This window comes from Agelaius phoeniceus, chromosome 1 (assembly GCF_051311805.1).
Source record: "Agelaius phoeniceus isolate bAgePho1 chromosome 1, bAgePho1.hap1, whole genome shotgun sequence".
NCBI classification, from domain to species: Eukaryota; Metazoa; Chordata; class Aves; order Passeriformes; family Icteridae; genus Agelaius; species Agelaius phoeniceus.
The window spans coordinates 155,229,132-155,245,907 of NC_135265.1; the positions used below are offsets into that span (position 1 = coordinate 155,229,132).

General features: G+C 40.2%; 1 protein-coding gene across 3 annotated transcripts in view; it reads right to left on the reverse strand.

The window, feature by feature from the left end:
* PPP1R16A (protein phosphatase 1 regulatory subunit 16A) overlaps positions 1-16,776 on the reverse strand; it is a 48,403-nt gene that overhangs the window by 28,144 nt on the left and 3,483 nt on the right. For all 3 annotated transcript variants that reach the window (XM_077189940.1, XM_077189928.1, XM_077189934.1), the window contains exon 2: positions 4,838-5,356. In XM_077189940.1, the coding sequence (XP_077046055.1) occupies positions 4,838-5,126 (289 nt within the window). In that variant the 5' untranslated portion in view covers positions 5,127-5,356. The remainder of the gene's footprint in view (positions 1-4,837; positions 5,357-16,776) is intronic.

A 16,776-nucleotide genomic window follows, 5' to 3' on the forward strand; every position in this document is an offset into this window, starting at 1 on the left:
AATATTCCAATGGCAATTCCAAGCATTCCAATGGCAATTCCAAGGATCCCGAAGGAACCACACCAACCCCAACCACCCTTTCCATGGATCCCAGTGCCAATTCCAAGGATCCCAGTGGCAATTCCAAGGAATTCCAAGGATCCCAATGGAACCCCAACCACCCCAACAATGCCTCCCTGGATCCCAATGGCAATCCCAAATATTCCAATGGCAATTCCAAGGATCCCAAAGGAACCGTGACCACCCCAAAAACCCTTCCAGGGATCCCGGTGCCAATTCCAAGCATCCCAAAGGAACCACGCCCACCCCAACAACCCCTCCAAGGATCCCAATGGCAATTCCAAATATTCCAATGGCAATTCCAAGCATTCCAGTGCCAATTCCAAGGATCCCAAAGGAACCATGCCAATCCCAACAACCCTTCCAAGGATCCCGATGGAAATTCCAAATATTCCAAATGCAATTCCAAGGATCCCAGAGGAACCACGCCCACCCCAACAACCCCTCCAAGGGTTCCAAAGCCAATTCCAAATATTCCAAAGGCAATTCTAAGGATCCCGGTGCCAATTCCAAGCATCCCAGTGCCAATTCCAAGGATCCCGATGGCGATTCCAAGCATTCCAAAGCCAATTCCAAGCATCCCAAAGGAACCATGGCCAATCCCAACAACCCCTCCAATGATCCTGGTGCCAATTCCAAGCATCCCGAAGGAACTGTGGCCAATCCCAACAACCCCTCCAAGGATCCCAATGGAAATCCCAAATATTCCAAAGGCAATTCCCAGCATCCCAGTGGCAATTCCAAGGATCCCAACGGAACCGTGACCACCCCAACAACCCCTCCAAGGATCCCAGTGCCAATTCCAAGCATTCCAAAGCCAATTCCAAGCATTCCAATGGTAATTCCAAGGATCCCAAAGGAACCACGCCCACCCCAACAACCCCTCCAAATATTCCAAAGGCAATTCCAAGGATCCCAAAGGAACCATGTCTGATCCCAACAACCCCTCCAAGCATCCCGGTGCCAATTCCAATGATCCCGGTGCCAATTCCAAGGATCCCGGTGCCAATTCCAAGGATCCCAATGCCAATTCCAAGGATCCCAGTGCCAATTCCAAGGATACTAACAACCCCTCCAAAGATCCCAATGGCAATTCCAGGGATCCCGATGGAACCATGACCAATCCCAACAACCCTTCCAAGGATCCCAACAGCAATTCCAAGGATCCCAAAGGAACCATGACCAATCCCAGCAACCCCTCCAAGGATTCTAATGGAAATCCTAAATATTCCAATGGCAATTCCAAGGATCCCAATGGAACCACACCAATCCCAACAACTCCTCCAAGGATCCCAATGGCAATTCCAAATATTCCAAAGCCAATTCCAAGGATCCCGGTGGCAATTCCAAGCATCCCAGTGCCAATTCCAAGCATCCCAAAGGAACCGTGGCCAATCCCAACAACCCCTCCAAGGATCCCAAAGCCAATTCCAAGCATCCCAGTGCCAATTCCAAGCATCCCAAAGGAACCGTGATCGATCCCAGCAACCCCTCCAAGGATCCCAATGGCAATTCCAAGCATTCCAATGGCAATTCCAAGGATCCCAAAGGAACCACGCCAATCCCAACAACTCCTCCAAGGATCCCAGTGCCAATTCCAAAGATCCCGATGACAATTCCAAGCATCCCAATGGCAATTCCAAGGATCCCAGTGCCAATTCCAAGCATCCCAAAGGAACCGTGATCGATCCCAACAACCCCTCCAAGGATCCCAATAGAAATTCCAAATATTCCAAATGCAATTCCAAAGATCCCAAAGGAACCACACCAATCCCAAAAACCCCTCCAGGCATCCCGGTGCCAATTCCAAGGATCTCAATGGCAATTCCAAGGATTCTGAGGGCGCTTCCAAGGATCCCAAAGGAACCACACCAATCCCAGCAACCCTGCCAAGCATCCCAGTGCCAATTCCAAGGATCCCAGTGCCAATTCCAATGATCCCGGTGCCAATTCCAAGGATCCCAAAGGAACTGTGACCATCCCAAAAACCCCTCCAAGGATCCCAATGGCAAATTCCAAGGGTCCCAATGGCGCTTCCAAGGATCCCAACGGAACCGTGACCAATCCCAGCAACCCCTCCAAGGATCCCGATGGAAATTCCAAGGATTCCGGTGACAATTCCAAGGATCTCAACGGAGCCATGACCATCCCCAACAACCCCTCCAAGGATCCCAATGGCAATTCCAAATATTCCAAAGCCAATTCCAAGGATCCCAAAAGAACTGTGACCACCCCAACAACCCCTCCAAGGATCCCAATGGCAATTCCAAATATTCCAATGGCAATTCCAAGGATCCCAAAGGAACCGTGACCACCCCAAAAACCCTTCCAGGGATCCTGGTGCCAATTCCAAGGATCCCGGTGGCAATTCCAAATATTCCAAAGGCAATTCCAAGGATCCTAAAGGAACCACGCCAATCCCAGCAACCCTTCCAAGGATCCCAATGGCAATTCCCAATATTTCAAAGCCAATTCCAAGGATCCCAATGGCGATTCCAAGCATTCCAAAGCCAATTCCAAGCATCCCAAAGGAACCACACCAATCCCAACAACCCCTCCAAGCATTCCAGTGGCAATTCCAAGGATCCCGATGGCAATTCCAAGGATCCCAAAGGAACCACAACCACCCCAAAAACCCTTCCAGGGATCCCAGTGCCAATTCCAAGCATCCCTGTGCCAATTCCAAGGATCCCAATGGCAATTCCAGGGATCCCAATGGCAATTCCAAGGATCTCAACGGAGCCATGACCACCCCAACAACCCCTCCAAGAATCCCAACAACAATTCCAAGGAATCCAAAGGAACCGTGATCGATCCCAACAACCCCTCCAAGGATCCCAATGGCAACTCCAAATATTCCAAAGCCAATTCCAAGGATCCCAGTGCCAATTCCAAATATTCCAGTGGCAATTCCAAGGATCCCAATGGCAAATCCAATGATCCCAAAGGAACCACGCCCACCCCAACAATCCCTCCAAGGATCCCAGTGCCAATTCCAAGGATTCCGATGAAAATTCCAAGGATCCCAGTGCCAATTCCAATGATCCCAAAGGCAATTCCCAGCATCCCAATGGAAATTCCAAGCATTCCAAAGCCAATTCCAAGGATCCCAAAGGAATCACAACCACCCCCACAACCCCTCCAATGATCCCGGTGCCAATTCCAAGGATCCCAATGGCGATTCGAAGCATTCCAAAGCCAATTCCAAGCATCCCAAAGGAACCACGCCCACCCCAACAACCCCTCCAAGGATCCCAATGGCAATTCCAAATATTCCAAAGGCAATTCCAAGGATCCCAATGGCAATTCCAAGGATCCCGGTGCCAATTCCAAGGAATCCAAAGGAACCATGCCAATCCCAGCAACCCCTCCAAGGATCCCAGTGGCAATTCCAATGATCCCAATGGAAATTCCAAGCATTCCAAAGCCAATTCCAAGGATCCCAAAGGAACCACGCCCACCCCAACAACCCCTCCAAATATTCCAAAGGCAATTCCAAGGATCCCAAAGGAACCACACCAATCCCAAAAACCCCTCCAAGCATCCCAGTGCCAATTCCAACGATCCCGGTGCCAATCCCAAGCATCCCAAAGGAACCACGCCCACCCCACCAACCCCTCCAGGGATCCCGGTGGCAATTCCAATGATCCCGGTGCCAATTCCAAGGATCCCGGTGCCAATTCCAAGGATCCCGGTGCCAATTCCAAGCATCCCAAAGGAACCACGCCCACCCCAACAACCCCTCCAATGATCCCAGTGCCAATTCCAGATATTCCAAAGGCAATTCCAAGGATCCCAAAGGAACCATGCCCACCCCAACAACCCCTCCAAGGATCCCAATGGCAATTCCAAATATTCCAAAGGCAATTCCCAGCATCCCAGTGCCAATTCCAAGCATCCCAGTGCCAATTCCAAGCATCCCAGTGCCAATTCCAAGCATCCCAAAGGAACCGTGATCGATCCCAACAACCCCTCCAAGGATCCCAGTGGCAATTCCAATGATCCCAATGGAAATTCCAAGCATTCCAAAGCCAATTCCAAGGATCCCAAAGGAACCACAACCACCCCAACAACCCCTCCAAATATTCCAAAGGCAATTCCAAGGATCCCAAAGGAACCACACCAATCCCAAAAACCCCTCCAAGCATCCCAGTGCCAATTCCAACGATCCCAGTGCCAATTCCAACAATCCCAGTGCCAATTCCAAGGATCCCGGTGCCAATTCCAAGCATCCCAAAGGAACCGTGACCGATCCCAACAACCCCTCCAAGGATCCCGGTGGCAATTCCAAGGATCCCAAAGGAACCACGACCATCCCAAAAACCCCTCCATGGATCCCAGTGGCAATTCGAAGGATTCCAAAGGAACCGTGATCGATCCCAACAACCCCTCCAAGGATCCCAATGGCAACTCCAAATATTCCAAAGGCAATTCCAAGGATCCCAGTGCCAATTCCAAGGATCCCAATGGCGATTCCAAGCATTCCAAAGCCAATTCCAAGGATCCCAAAGGAACCGTGGCCAATCCCAACAACCCCTCCAAGGATCCCAGTGCCAATTCCACAGATCCCAATGGCAATTCCAAGGATCCCAGCGCCAATTCCAATGATCCCAGTGTCAATTCCAAGCATCCCGGTGCCAATCCCAAGCATCCCAAAGGAAACCACGCCCACCCCACCAACCCCCCAATGACCCCACCAGATCCCCCCCCATCCCCTCCCATCCCAATCCCCCCAATCCCAACCACCCCCGACAGAATTCCCGCCTTTTTCCCCCACCTTCCTCGGCGTCGTGCCGCGCCGCCGCCTCCAGCAGCCGCACGCTGGCCGGGAACGTCACCCTCTTCTTCCTCCTCCTCCTCCTCTTCCTCTCCCCTCCCTTTCCACCATCATCATCATCATCATCATCATCATCATCATCGCCGGGCAGGGCCGGGCCGTCCCTCTGGGCCTGCGCCCACCGTTTGAGCTGCTGGGCCCGGCGCCTCCGGGCGTGCCGCAGCCTCTCGGGGGTGCCGAGCCGCGCCACCGCCGCCATCTCGGCCAGCAGCTCCCGGTGCTCCGCCATGGCCGCCCCGGATTCTCCGGGAAAAACTCGGGAATGAGGCCCGGAAGAGGCAGCATGGGCGTCGGGTTTATCCCGGCGAGCGGCAAAGATTGGGAAGCATCTCCAAAATTTCCAGAATTTCCAGAATTTCCCGAAGTTTTTGGGGTTTGATGGCGAATTATCCCGGTTTTCCGGCGTTCCGCGGCGGCCGGAGGATCCGAAAGGTCCGGGGAGATTCCGTGGGGTGAATCCTAAGGAGAGGGAAAAGTAAAAGAGGGAGAGGGAAAAATCCCAAGCCACGGAGACAAATCCCGGCACGGAGCCGGCGCTGCCGGTTGGGCCGGTTCGCCTAAGGCGGGGTTGGCCTGGAATCCAAATGGAATTCCTAAAAAAAACCTGGAATTGTTTGGGTTTGGTTCGCCTAAGGCGGGGTTGGCCTGGAATCCAAATAGAATTCCAAAAAAAACCTGGAATTTTTGGGGTTTGGTTCGCCTAAGGCGGGGTTGGCCTGGAATCCAAATGGAATTCCTAAAAAAAATTGGAATTATTTGGGTTTGGTTCGCCTAAGGCGGGGTTGGCCTGGAATCCAAATGGAATTCCTAAAAAAAAATTGGAATTGTTTGGGTTTGGTTTGCCTAGGTTGGGATTGGCCTCGAATCTAAAGAGAATTCCCAAAAAAATTGGAATTTTAAATTTTTTTTTGGTTTGGTTTGCCTAAGCCAGGATTGACCTCAAATCTAAAGAGAATTCCTAAAAAAAACCTGGAATTTTTTGGTTTTCCTAAGCTGGGATTGACCTGGAATCCAAACAGAATTCCAAAGAAAAATTGGAATTTTTTTGTTTTGGTTTGCCTAAGTTGGGATTGAACTCAAATCTAAACAGAATTCCTGAAAAAAAATTGGAATTTTTTGGTTTGGTTTTGGTTTTCCTAAATTGGGATTGAACTCAAATCCAACCAGAATTCCTAAAAAAAATTGGAATTTTTTGGTTTTCTAAGCTGGGATTGACCTCGAATCCAAACAGAATTCCAAAAAAAATTTGGAATTTTTTAAAGCCAGAATTGACCTTGGATCCGACCAGAATTCCTAAAAAAATTGGGAATTTAAATTATTTTTTGTTTTGGTTTTCCTAAACTGGGATTGACCTAAAATCTAAACAGAATTCCTAAAAAAAAATTGGAATTATTTGGGTTCGTTTTGGTTTGCCTAAGTTGGGATTGAACTCAAATCCAACCAGAATTCCTAAAAAAAATTGGAATTTTAAATTTTTTTGGTTTTGGTCTGCCTAAGCCGGGATAGACCTGGAATCCAAATGGAATTGCAAATAAAAATTGGAATTATTTGGGTTTGGTTTGCCTAAGTTGGGATTGACCTCAAATCCACCCAGAATTCCTAAAAAAAATTGGAATTTTAAATTATTTTTTGTTTTGGTTTTCCTAAACTGGGATTGACCTCAAATCCACCCAGAATTCCTAAAAAAAAATTGGAATTTTAAATTTTTTTTTGGCCGGTTTGCCTAAGCCAGGATTGGCCTCGAATCCGACCAGAATTCCTAAAAAAATCTGGAATTTTAAATTTTTTTTGGCCGGTTTGCCTAAGCTGGGATTGACCTAAAATCCAAACAGAATTCCAAAGAAAAATTGGAATTGTTTGGGTTTGGTTTGCCTAAGTTGGGACTGAACTCGAATCTAAACAGAATTCCTAAAAAAAACCTGGAATTTTTTGGTTTTCCTAGGATGGGATTGAGCTCAAATCCCACCAGAATTCCTAAAAAAAATATGGAATTTTTTAAAGCCAGAATTGACCTTGGATCCGACCAGAATTCCAAAAAAATTTGGAATTTTTTGGTTTGGTTTTGGTTTTCCTAAATTGGGATTGACCTCAAATCTAAAGAGAATTCCTAAAAAAAATTGGAATTTTTTGGTTTGGTTTTGGTTTTCCTAAGTTGGGATTGGCCTCAAATCCACCCAAAATTCCTAAAAAAAATTTGGAATTTTTAATTGTTTTGGTTTTCCTAAATTGGGATTGGCCTCAAATCCACAAAAAATTCCTAAAAAAATTTGGAATTTTTGACTTTTTTTGGTTTTGGTTTTCCTAAGTTGGGATTGGCCTCAAATCCACCCAGAATTCCTAAAAAAAAAATTTGGAATTTTTTGGAATTTTTTGGAATTTTTTGGAATTTTTTGGTTTTCCTAAATTGGGATTGGCCTCAAATCCACCCAAAATTCCTAAAAAAATTTGGAATTTTTTGGAATTTTTTGGAATTTTTTGGAATTTTTTTGGAATTTTTTGGAATTTTTTGGTTTTGGTTTTCCTAAATTGGGATTGGCCTCGAATCCAAACAGAATTCCTAAAAAAATTTGGAATTTTTTGGAATTTTTTGGAATTTTTTGGAATTTTTTGGTTTTGGTTTTCCTAAGCCGGGATTGACCTCAAATCCACCCAGAATTCCTAAAAAAATTTGGAATTTTGGGAATTTTTTGGTTTTCCTAAGTTGGGATTGGCGTCGAATCCACCCAGAATTCCTAAAAAAATTTGGAATTTTTTGGAATTTTTTGGAATTTTTTAGAATTTTTTGGAATTTTTTGGAATTTTTTGGTTTTGGTTTTCCTAAGTTGGGATTGGTCCCAAATCCACAAAAAATTCCTAAAAAAATTTGGAATTTTTTGGATTTTTTGGAATTTTTTGGAATTTTTTGGAATTTTTGGAATTTTTTGGTTTTGGTTTTCCTAAGTTGGGATTGGCCTCAAATCCAATCAAAATTCCCAAAAAAATTTGGAATTCTAAAATTTTTTGCTTTGCTTTTCCTAAATTTGGATTGGCCTCAAATCCACCCAAAATTCCTAAAAAAATTTGGAATTTTTTGGAATTTTTTGGAATTTTTTTGGTTTGGTTTTCCTAAGTTGGGATTGGCCTCAAATCCACCCAGAATTCCTAAAAAAATTTGGAATTTTTTGGAATTTTTTGGAATTTTTTGGGGTTTGGTTTTTCTAAATTGGGATTGGCCTCAAATCCAAACAGAATTCCTTAAAAAATTTTGGAATTTTTTGGAATTTTTTGGAATTTTTGGGAATTTTTGGGAATTTTTTGGAATTTTTTGGTTTTCCTAAGTTGGGATTGGCCTCAAATCCACCCAGAATTCCTAAAAAAATTTGGAATTTTTTGGAATTTTTTGGTTTTCCTAAATTGGGATTGGCCTCAAATCCACCCAGAATTCCTAAAAAAATTGGGAATTTTTTGGAATTTTTGGTTTTGGTTTTCCTAAACTGGGATTGGCCTCAAATCCAAACAAAATTCCTAAAAAAATTTGGAATTTTTGGAATTTTTTGGAATTTTTTGGAATTTTTTTGGTTTTGGTTTTCCTAAGTTGGGATTGGCCTCAAATCCAACAAAAATTCCTAAAAAAATTTGGAATTTTTGAAATTTTTTTTGTTTGGTTTTCCTAAATTGGGATTGGCCTCAAATCCACAAAAAATTCCTAAAAAAGTTTGGAATTTTTTGGAATTTTTTTGGAATTTTTTTGGAATTTTTTGGAATTTTTTGGAATTTTTTGGAATTTTTTGGTTTTGGTTTTCCTAAGTCGGGATTGGTCCCGAATCCACCCAAAATTCCTAAAAAAATTTGGAATTTTTGAATTTTTTGGGTTTGGTTTTCCTAAACTGGGATTGGCCTCAAATCCACCCAGAATTCCTAAAAAAATTTGGAATTTTTTGGACTTTTTTGGAATTTTTTTGGAATTTTTTGGAATTTTTTTGGTTTTGGTTTTCCTAAATTGGGATTGGCCTCAAATGCACCCAAAATTCCTAAAAAAATTTGGAATTTTTGAATTTTTTTGGTTTTGGTTTTCCTAAATTGGGGTTGGCCTCGAATCCACCCAGAATTCCTAAAAAAATTTGGAATTTTTTGGAATTTTTTGGAATTTTTTGGAATTTTTTGGTTTTGGTTTTCCTAAATTGGGATTGGGCTCAAATTCACCCAGAATTCCTAAAAAAATTTGGAATTTTTTGGAATTTTTTGGAATTTTTTGGAATTTTTTGGAATTTTTTGGAATTTTTTGGAATTTTTTGGTTTTGGTTTTCTAAATTGGGATTGGCCTCAAATCCACCCAGAATTCCTAAAAAAATTTGGAATTTTTTGGAATTTTTTGGAATTTTTTGGAATTTTTTGGAATTTTTTTGGTTTGGTTTTCCTAAATTGGGATTGGCCTCAAATCCACCCAGAATTCCTAAAAAAATTTGGAATTTTTTGGAATTTTTTTTGGAATTTTTTGGAATTTTTTGGAATTTTTTGGAATTTTTTGGAATTTTTTGGAATTTTTTGGTTTTTTTTTGGTTTTGGTTTTCCTAAATTGGGATTGGCCTCAAAACCAAACAGAATTCCTAAAAAAATTTGGAATTTTTTGGAATTTTTTGGTTTTGGTTTTCCTAAGTTGGGATTGGCCTCAAATCCACCCAGAATTCCTAAAAAATTTTGGAATTTTTTGGAATTTTTTGGTTTTGGTTTTCCTAAGTTGGGATTGGCCTCAAATCCACCCAAAATTCCTAAAAAAATTTGGAATTTTTTGGAATTTTTTGGGAATTTTTTGGAATTTTTGGGAATTTTTTGGAATTTTTTGGTTTTGCTTTTCCTAAATTGGGATTGGCCTCAAATCCACCCAGAATTCCTAAAAAAAATTTGGAATTTTTTGGAATTTTTTGGAATTTTTTTGGAATTTTTGGGAATTTTTTGGAATTTTTTGGTTTTGCTTTTCCTAAATTGGGATTGGCCTCAAATCCACCCAGAATTCCTAAAAAAAATTTGGAATTTTTTGGAATTTTTTGGAATTTTTTTGGAATTTTTTGGTTTTGGTTTTCCTAAATTGGGATTGACCACAAATCTAAAGAGAATTCCTAAAAAAAATTGGAATTTTTTGGAATTTTTTGGATTTTTTTGGAATTTTTTGGTTTTGGTTTTCCTAAATTGGGATTGGCCTCAAATCCAACCAAAATTCCTAAAAAAAATTGGAATTTTTTGGAATTTTTTGGATTTTTTTGGATTTTTTTGGTTTTGGTTTTCCTAAGTTGGGATTGGCCTCAAATCCACCCAGAATTCCTAAAAAAATTTGGAATTTTTTGGAATTTTTTGGAATTTTTTGGTTTTGGTTTTCCTGAGCTGGGATTGGCCTCAAATCCACCCAGAATTCCTAAAAAAATTTGGAATTTTTTGGAATTTTTTTGGTTTTGGTTTTCCTAAATTGGGATTGGCCTCAAATCCAACCAAAATTCCTAAAAAAATTTGGAATTTTTTGGAATTTTTTGGAATTTTTTGGAATTTTTTGGAATTTTTTGGAATTTTTTGGAATTTTTTGGAATTTTTTGGAATTTTTTGGAATTTTTTAGTTTTGGTTTTTCTAAATTGGGATTGGCCTCAAATCCACCCAGAATTCCTAAAAAAATTTGGAATTTTTAAACCTTTTTTCTTTGGTTTTCCTAAATTGGGATTGGCCTCAAATCCACCCAAAATTCCTAAAAAAAAAATTTGGAATTTTTTGGAATTTTTTGGAATTTTTTTGGTTTTGGTTTTCCTAAATTGGGATTGAACTCAAATCCAACCAGAATTCCTAAAAAAATTTGGAATTTTTGACTTTTTTTGGTTTTCCTAAATTGGGATTGGCCTCAAATCCACCCAGAATTCCTAAAAAAATTTGGAATTTTTTGGAATTTTTTAGCATTTTTGGAATTTTTTGGAATTTTTGGAATTTTTGGGAATTTTTTGGAATTTTTTGGTTTTGGTTTTCCTAAGTTGGGATTGGTCTCAAATCCACCCAAAAGTCCTAAAAAAATTTGGAATTTTTTGGAATTTTTTGGAATTTTTTGGTTTTGGTTTTCCTAAATTGGGATTGGCCTCAAACCCAACCAAAATTCCTAAAAAAATTTGGAATTTTTTGAATTTTTTGGTTTTGGTTTTCCTAAATTGGGATTGGCCTCAAATCCAATCAAAATTCCTAAAAAATTTGGAATTTTTTGGAATTTTTTGGAATTTTTTGGAATTTTTTGGAATTTTTTGGTTTTGGTTTTCCTAAATTGGGATTGGCCTCAAATGCACCCAGAATTCCTAAAAAAATTTGGAATTTTTGGGAATTTTTGGGAATTTTTAGGAATTTTTACGAATTTTTTGGTTTTGGTTTTCCTAAGTTGGGATTGGCCTCAAATCCAACCAAAATTCCTAAAAAAATTTGGAATTTTCGAATTTTTTTGGTTTTGGTTTTCCTAAACTGGGATTGGCCTCGAATCCAAACAGAATTCCTAAAAAAATTTGGAATTTTTTGGAAATTTTTGGAATTTTTTGGAATTTTTTGGAATTTTTTGGTTTTGGTTTTCCTAAGTTGGGATTGGTCCCAAATCCACAAAAAATTCCTAAAAAAATTTGGAATTTTTTGGAATTTTTTGGAATTTTTTGGTTTTGGTTTTCCTAAATAGGGATTGACCTCAAATCCAACCAAAATTCCTAAAAAAATTTGGAATTTTTGGAATTTTTTGGTTTTGTTTGACCTCAAATCCACCCAGAATTCCTAAAAAAATTTGGAATTTTTGAATTTTTTTGGTATTGGTTTTCCTAAGTTGGGATTGGCCTCAAATGCACCCAGAATTCCTAAAAAAATTTGGAATTTTTTGGAATTTTTTGGAATTTTTTGGAATTTTTTGGAATTTTTTGGAATTTTTTGCAATTTTTTGGATTTGGTTTTCCTAAATTGGGATTGGCCTCAAATCCACCCAGAATTCCTAAAAAAATTTGGAATTTTTTGGAATTTTTTTGGAATTTTTTGGAATTTTTTTGGAATTTTTTGGAATTTTTTTGGTTTTGTTTTTCCTAAATTGGGATTGGCCTCAAATCCACCCAAAATTCCTAAAAAAATTTGGAATTTTTGAATTTTTTTGGTTTTGGTTTTCCTAAATTTGGATTGGCCTCAAATCCACCCAGAATTCCTAAAAAAATTTGGAATTTTTTGGAATTTTTTGGAATTTTTTAGAATTTTTTTGTTTTGGTTTCCTAAGTTGGGATTGGCCTCAAATCCACAAAAAATTCCTAAAAAAATTTGGAATTTTTTGGAATTTTTTGGAATTTTTTGGAATTTTTTTGGAATTTTTTTGGAATTTTTTTGGAATTTTTTTGGAATTTTTTGGTTTTGGTTTCCCAAATTGGGATTGGCCTGGAATCCACCCAGAATTCCTAAAAAAATTTGGAATTTTTGAATTTTTTGGTTTTCCTAAACTGGGATTGGCCTCAAATCCAACCAAAATTCCCAAAAAAATTTGGAATTTTTGGGAATTTTTTGGAATTTTTTGGAATTTTTTGGTTTTGGTTTTCCTAAACTGGGATTGGCCTCAAATCAAACCAAAATTCCTAAAAAAATTTGGAATTTTTAGGAATTTTTTGGAGTTTTTTGGAATTTTTTGGTTTTGGTTTTCCTAAGTTGGGATTGGCCTCCAATCCACCCAGAATTCCTAAAAAAATTTGGAATTTTTTGGAATTTTTTTGAAATTTTTTGGAATTTTTTGGAATTTTTTGGAATTTTTTGGAATTTTTTGGAATTTTTTGGTTTTGGTTTCCTAAATTGGGATTGGCCTCAAATCCACCCAGAATTCCTAAAAAAATTTGGAATTTTTTGGAATTTTTTGGAATGTTTTGGAATTTTTTGGTTTTGGTTTTCCTAAATTGGGATTGGCCTCAAATCCACCCAGAATTCCTAAAAAAATTTGGAATTTTTGAATTTTTTTGGTTTTGTTTTTCTAAATTGGGATTGGCCTCAAATCCACCCAGAATTCCTAAAAAAATTTGGAATTTTTGAATTTTTTGGTTTTCCTAAATTGGGATTGGCCTCAAATCTGACTGGAATTCCCAAAAAAACCCCCAAAAAAGTGGAAATTTTTGGAAAACCAAACCAAATCCAGTTTTTGTTGGAAATTCTGAAATTCTTTGGAAAAGCCCCAAGATTCCCTGAAAAATCCCCAAACCAGCCCCAAATAGTCTAAAATTCCTAAAAAACTCCCCAAAACTCCCAAAATTCCCTGAAATGTCCCCAAAATAGCCCCAAAATTCCTCAAAACAGCCCCAAAACTCCACAAAATAGCCCCAAAATTCCACAAAATTCCTCAAAACAGCCCCAAAATTCCACAAAATATCCCAAAAATCCCCCAAAACAGCCCCAAAATAGCCCCAAAATTCATAAAAATAGCCCCAAAATTCCAGAAAATAGCCCCAAAATTGCCCCAAAATTGCCCAAAAGTGCCCCAAAATTCCCTGAAATATCCCAAAAATTCCCAAAACTGCCCCAAAATTCCTTAAAACAGCCCCAAAATTCCTACAAAAGCCCCAAAACAGCCCCAAAATTCCTCAAAATAGCCCCAAAATTATCTGAAATAGCCCCAAAACAGCCCCAAAATTCCCCAAAACCCCCAAAATTCCTACAAAAGCCCCAAAATTCCTCAGAAAAGCCCCAAATTTCCACAAAATTGCCCAAAACAGCCCCAAAAATCCCCGAAAAATCCACAAAATTCCCCAAAAAAGTCCCAAAACTCCTCAAAAAGCTCCAAAATCCCCCAAAATAGCCCAAAAATTCCCTGAAATATCCCCAAAACTGCCCCAAAATAGCCCCAAAATCCCCCAAAACCCCCAAAAATCCTCAGAAAAGCCCCAAAATCCCCCAAAAAAGCCCCAAAATTCCTCAAAACAGCCCCAAAATTCCCTGAAATATCCCAAAAATTCCCCAAAATGGCCCCAAAATTACCTGAAATATCCCTAAAACAGCCCCAAAATCCCCCAAAACAGCCCCAAAATTCCTCAAAACAGCCCCAAAATTCCTCAAAACTGCCCCAAAATTCCTCGAAAACCCCAAAACTCCATGTAAAAGTCCCCAAATTCTACAAAATAGCCCCAAAATTCCCTGAAATATCCCCAAAACAGCCCCAAAATAGACCCAAAATTCCCCAAAACAGCCCCAAAATTCCTCAAAAATCCCAAAACTCCTCGGAAAAGCCCCAAAATTCCACAAAATATCCCCAAAACAGCCCCAAAATTGCTCAAAAAAAGCCCCAAAATCCCCAAAACTGCCCCAAAATTCCTCAGAAAAGCCCCAAAATCCCCCAAAATTCCCTGAAATAGCCCCAAAACAGCCCCAAAATCCCCCAAAACTGCCCCAAAAATTCCTACAAAACCCCCAAAACTCCTCAAATTGCCCCAAAATTCCTCAGAAAAGCCCCAAAATTCCTCAAAAGCCCCAAAACTCCTCAGAAAAGCCCCAAAATTCCACAAAGTAGCCCCAAAATTCCACAAAATATCCCAAAAATTCCCCAAAACAGCCCCAAAATTCCTCAAAAAGCCCCAAAATTCCTACAAAAGCCCCAAAACTCCTCAGAAAGCTCCAAAATCCCCCAAAATAGCCCAAAAATTCCCTAAAACAGCCCCAAAATTCCCTTAAATATCCCAAAAATTCCTTAAAACAGCCCCAAATTCCTCAAAAAGCCCCAAAATTCCCTGAAATATCCCCAAAAAAAACCCCAAAATTGCCCAAAACCGCCCCAAAATCCCCAAAACAGCCTCAAAATTACTCAAAAAGCTCCAAAACTCCCCAAAACTGCACCAAAAGGCCTCAAAAAGCTCCAAAATCCCCCAAAACAGCCCCAAAACTCCTCAGAAAAGCCCCAAAATTCCTCAAAAAGCTCCAAAATTCCCTGAAATATCCCCAAAACAGCCCCAAAATTGCCCCAAATTCCTCAAAAAACGCCCAAAATTCCTACAAAACCCCCAAAACTCCTAAAAAAGCCCCAAAACACCTCAAAACAGCCCCAAATTTCCACAAAACTGCCCCAAAATCCTCAAAAAACCCCAAAATTCCCCAAAACCTGCCCCGAAACTCCTTGGAAAAGCCCCAAAATTCCTCAAAAAGCCCCAAAATTCCCTGAAATATCCCAAAAAAAACCCCCAAAACTCCTCAAACCAGCCCCAAATTTCCTCAAAACAGCCCCAAAACACCTCAGAAAAGCCCCAAAATTCCACAAAATTGCCCAAAACAGCCCCAAAATTGCCCAAAACAGCCCCAAAATTGCCCAAAACAGCCCCAAAATTCCACAAAATTCCACAAAATATCCCCAAATTCCTCAAAAAAACCCCAAAATTCCTACAAAAGCCCCAAAACTCCTCAGAAAAGCCCCAAAATTCCCCAAAAAAGCCCCAAAACTCCTCAAAAAGCTCCAAAATTCCCTGAAATATCCCCAAAACTGCCCCAAAATCCCCCAAAAATATCCCCAAAATTGCCCAAAACAGCCCCAAAACTCCTCAAAAAGCCCCAAAATTCCACAAAATTCCTCAAAATAGCCCCAAAATTCCACAAAATATCCTAAAAATCCCCCAAAACAGCCCCAAAACAGCCCCAAAATTCCTAAAAAATAGCCCCAAAATTCCAGAAAATAGCCCCAAAACAGCCCCAAAATTGCCCAAAACAGCCCCAAAATTCCACAAAACAACCCCAAAATTCCACAAAATATCCCAAAAATTCCACAAAATCCCCCAAAACAGCCCCAAAATTTCACAAAACTGACCCAAAATTCTCCAAGAAATCCACAAAATTCTCCAACACAGCCCCAAAACTCCTCAAAAAGGTCCAAAATCCCCCAAAATAGCCCCAAAATTGCCCAAAACAGCCCCAAAATTCCCTGAAATATCCCCAAATTCCTACAAAAGCCCCCAAAATCCTAAAAAAGCCCCAAAATTCCACAAAATATCCCAAAAATGCCCCAAAACAGCCCCAAAATCGCCCAAAACAGCCCCAAAACTCCTCAGAAAAGCCCCAAAATCCCCCAAAATTCCCTGGAATATCCCCAAAACAGCCCCAAAATCCCCTAAAAAGCCCCAAAATTGCCCAAAACAGCCCCAAAACTCCTCAGAAAGCCCCAAAATTCCTCAAAACAGCCCCAAAAATCTCCAAAAAATCCACAGAATTCCCAAAAAAAGCCCCAAAATTGCCCAAAACAAACCCAAAATTCCTTAAAACAGCCCCAAAATTCCACAAAACAGCCCCAAAATTGCCTGAAATATCCCTAAAATTCCTAAAAACAGCCCCAAACTCCTCAGAAAAGCCCCAAAATTCCACAAAATATCCCAAAAATTCCCTAAAACAGCCCCAAAATTTCTACAAAAGCCCCAAAATTCCCCAAAACAGCCCCAAAATTCCACAAAATATCCCAAAAATTCCCCAAAACAGCCCCAAAATTCATCAAAAAGCCCCAAAATTCCTACAAAAGCCCCAAAACTCCTCAGAAAGCTCCAAAATCCCCCAAAATAGCCCAAAAATTGCCTGAAATATCCCTAAAATTCCTAAAAACAGCCCCAAAACTCCTCAGAAGGCTCCAAAATCCCCCAAAACAGCCCCAAAATTCCACAAAAGGCCCCAAAATTCCTCAAAAACCCCAAAACTCCTCAGAAAAGCCCCAAAATTCCACAAAATTCTCTGAAATATCTGCAAAACTGCCCCAAAACAGCCCCAAAATTCCCCAAAACTGCCCCAAAATTCCCCAAAACTGCCCCAAAATTCCTCAAAACGGCCCCAAAATTCCTCAAAACGGCCCCAAAATTCCTCAAAACGGCCCCAAAATTCCTCAAAACGGCCCCAAAATTGCCCCAAATGCCTCAAAAAT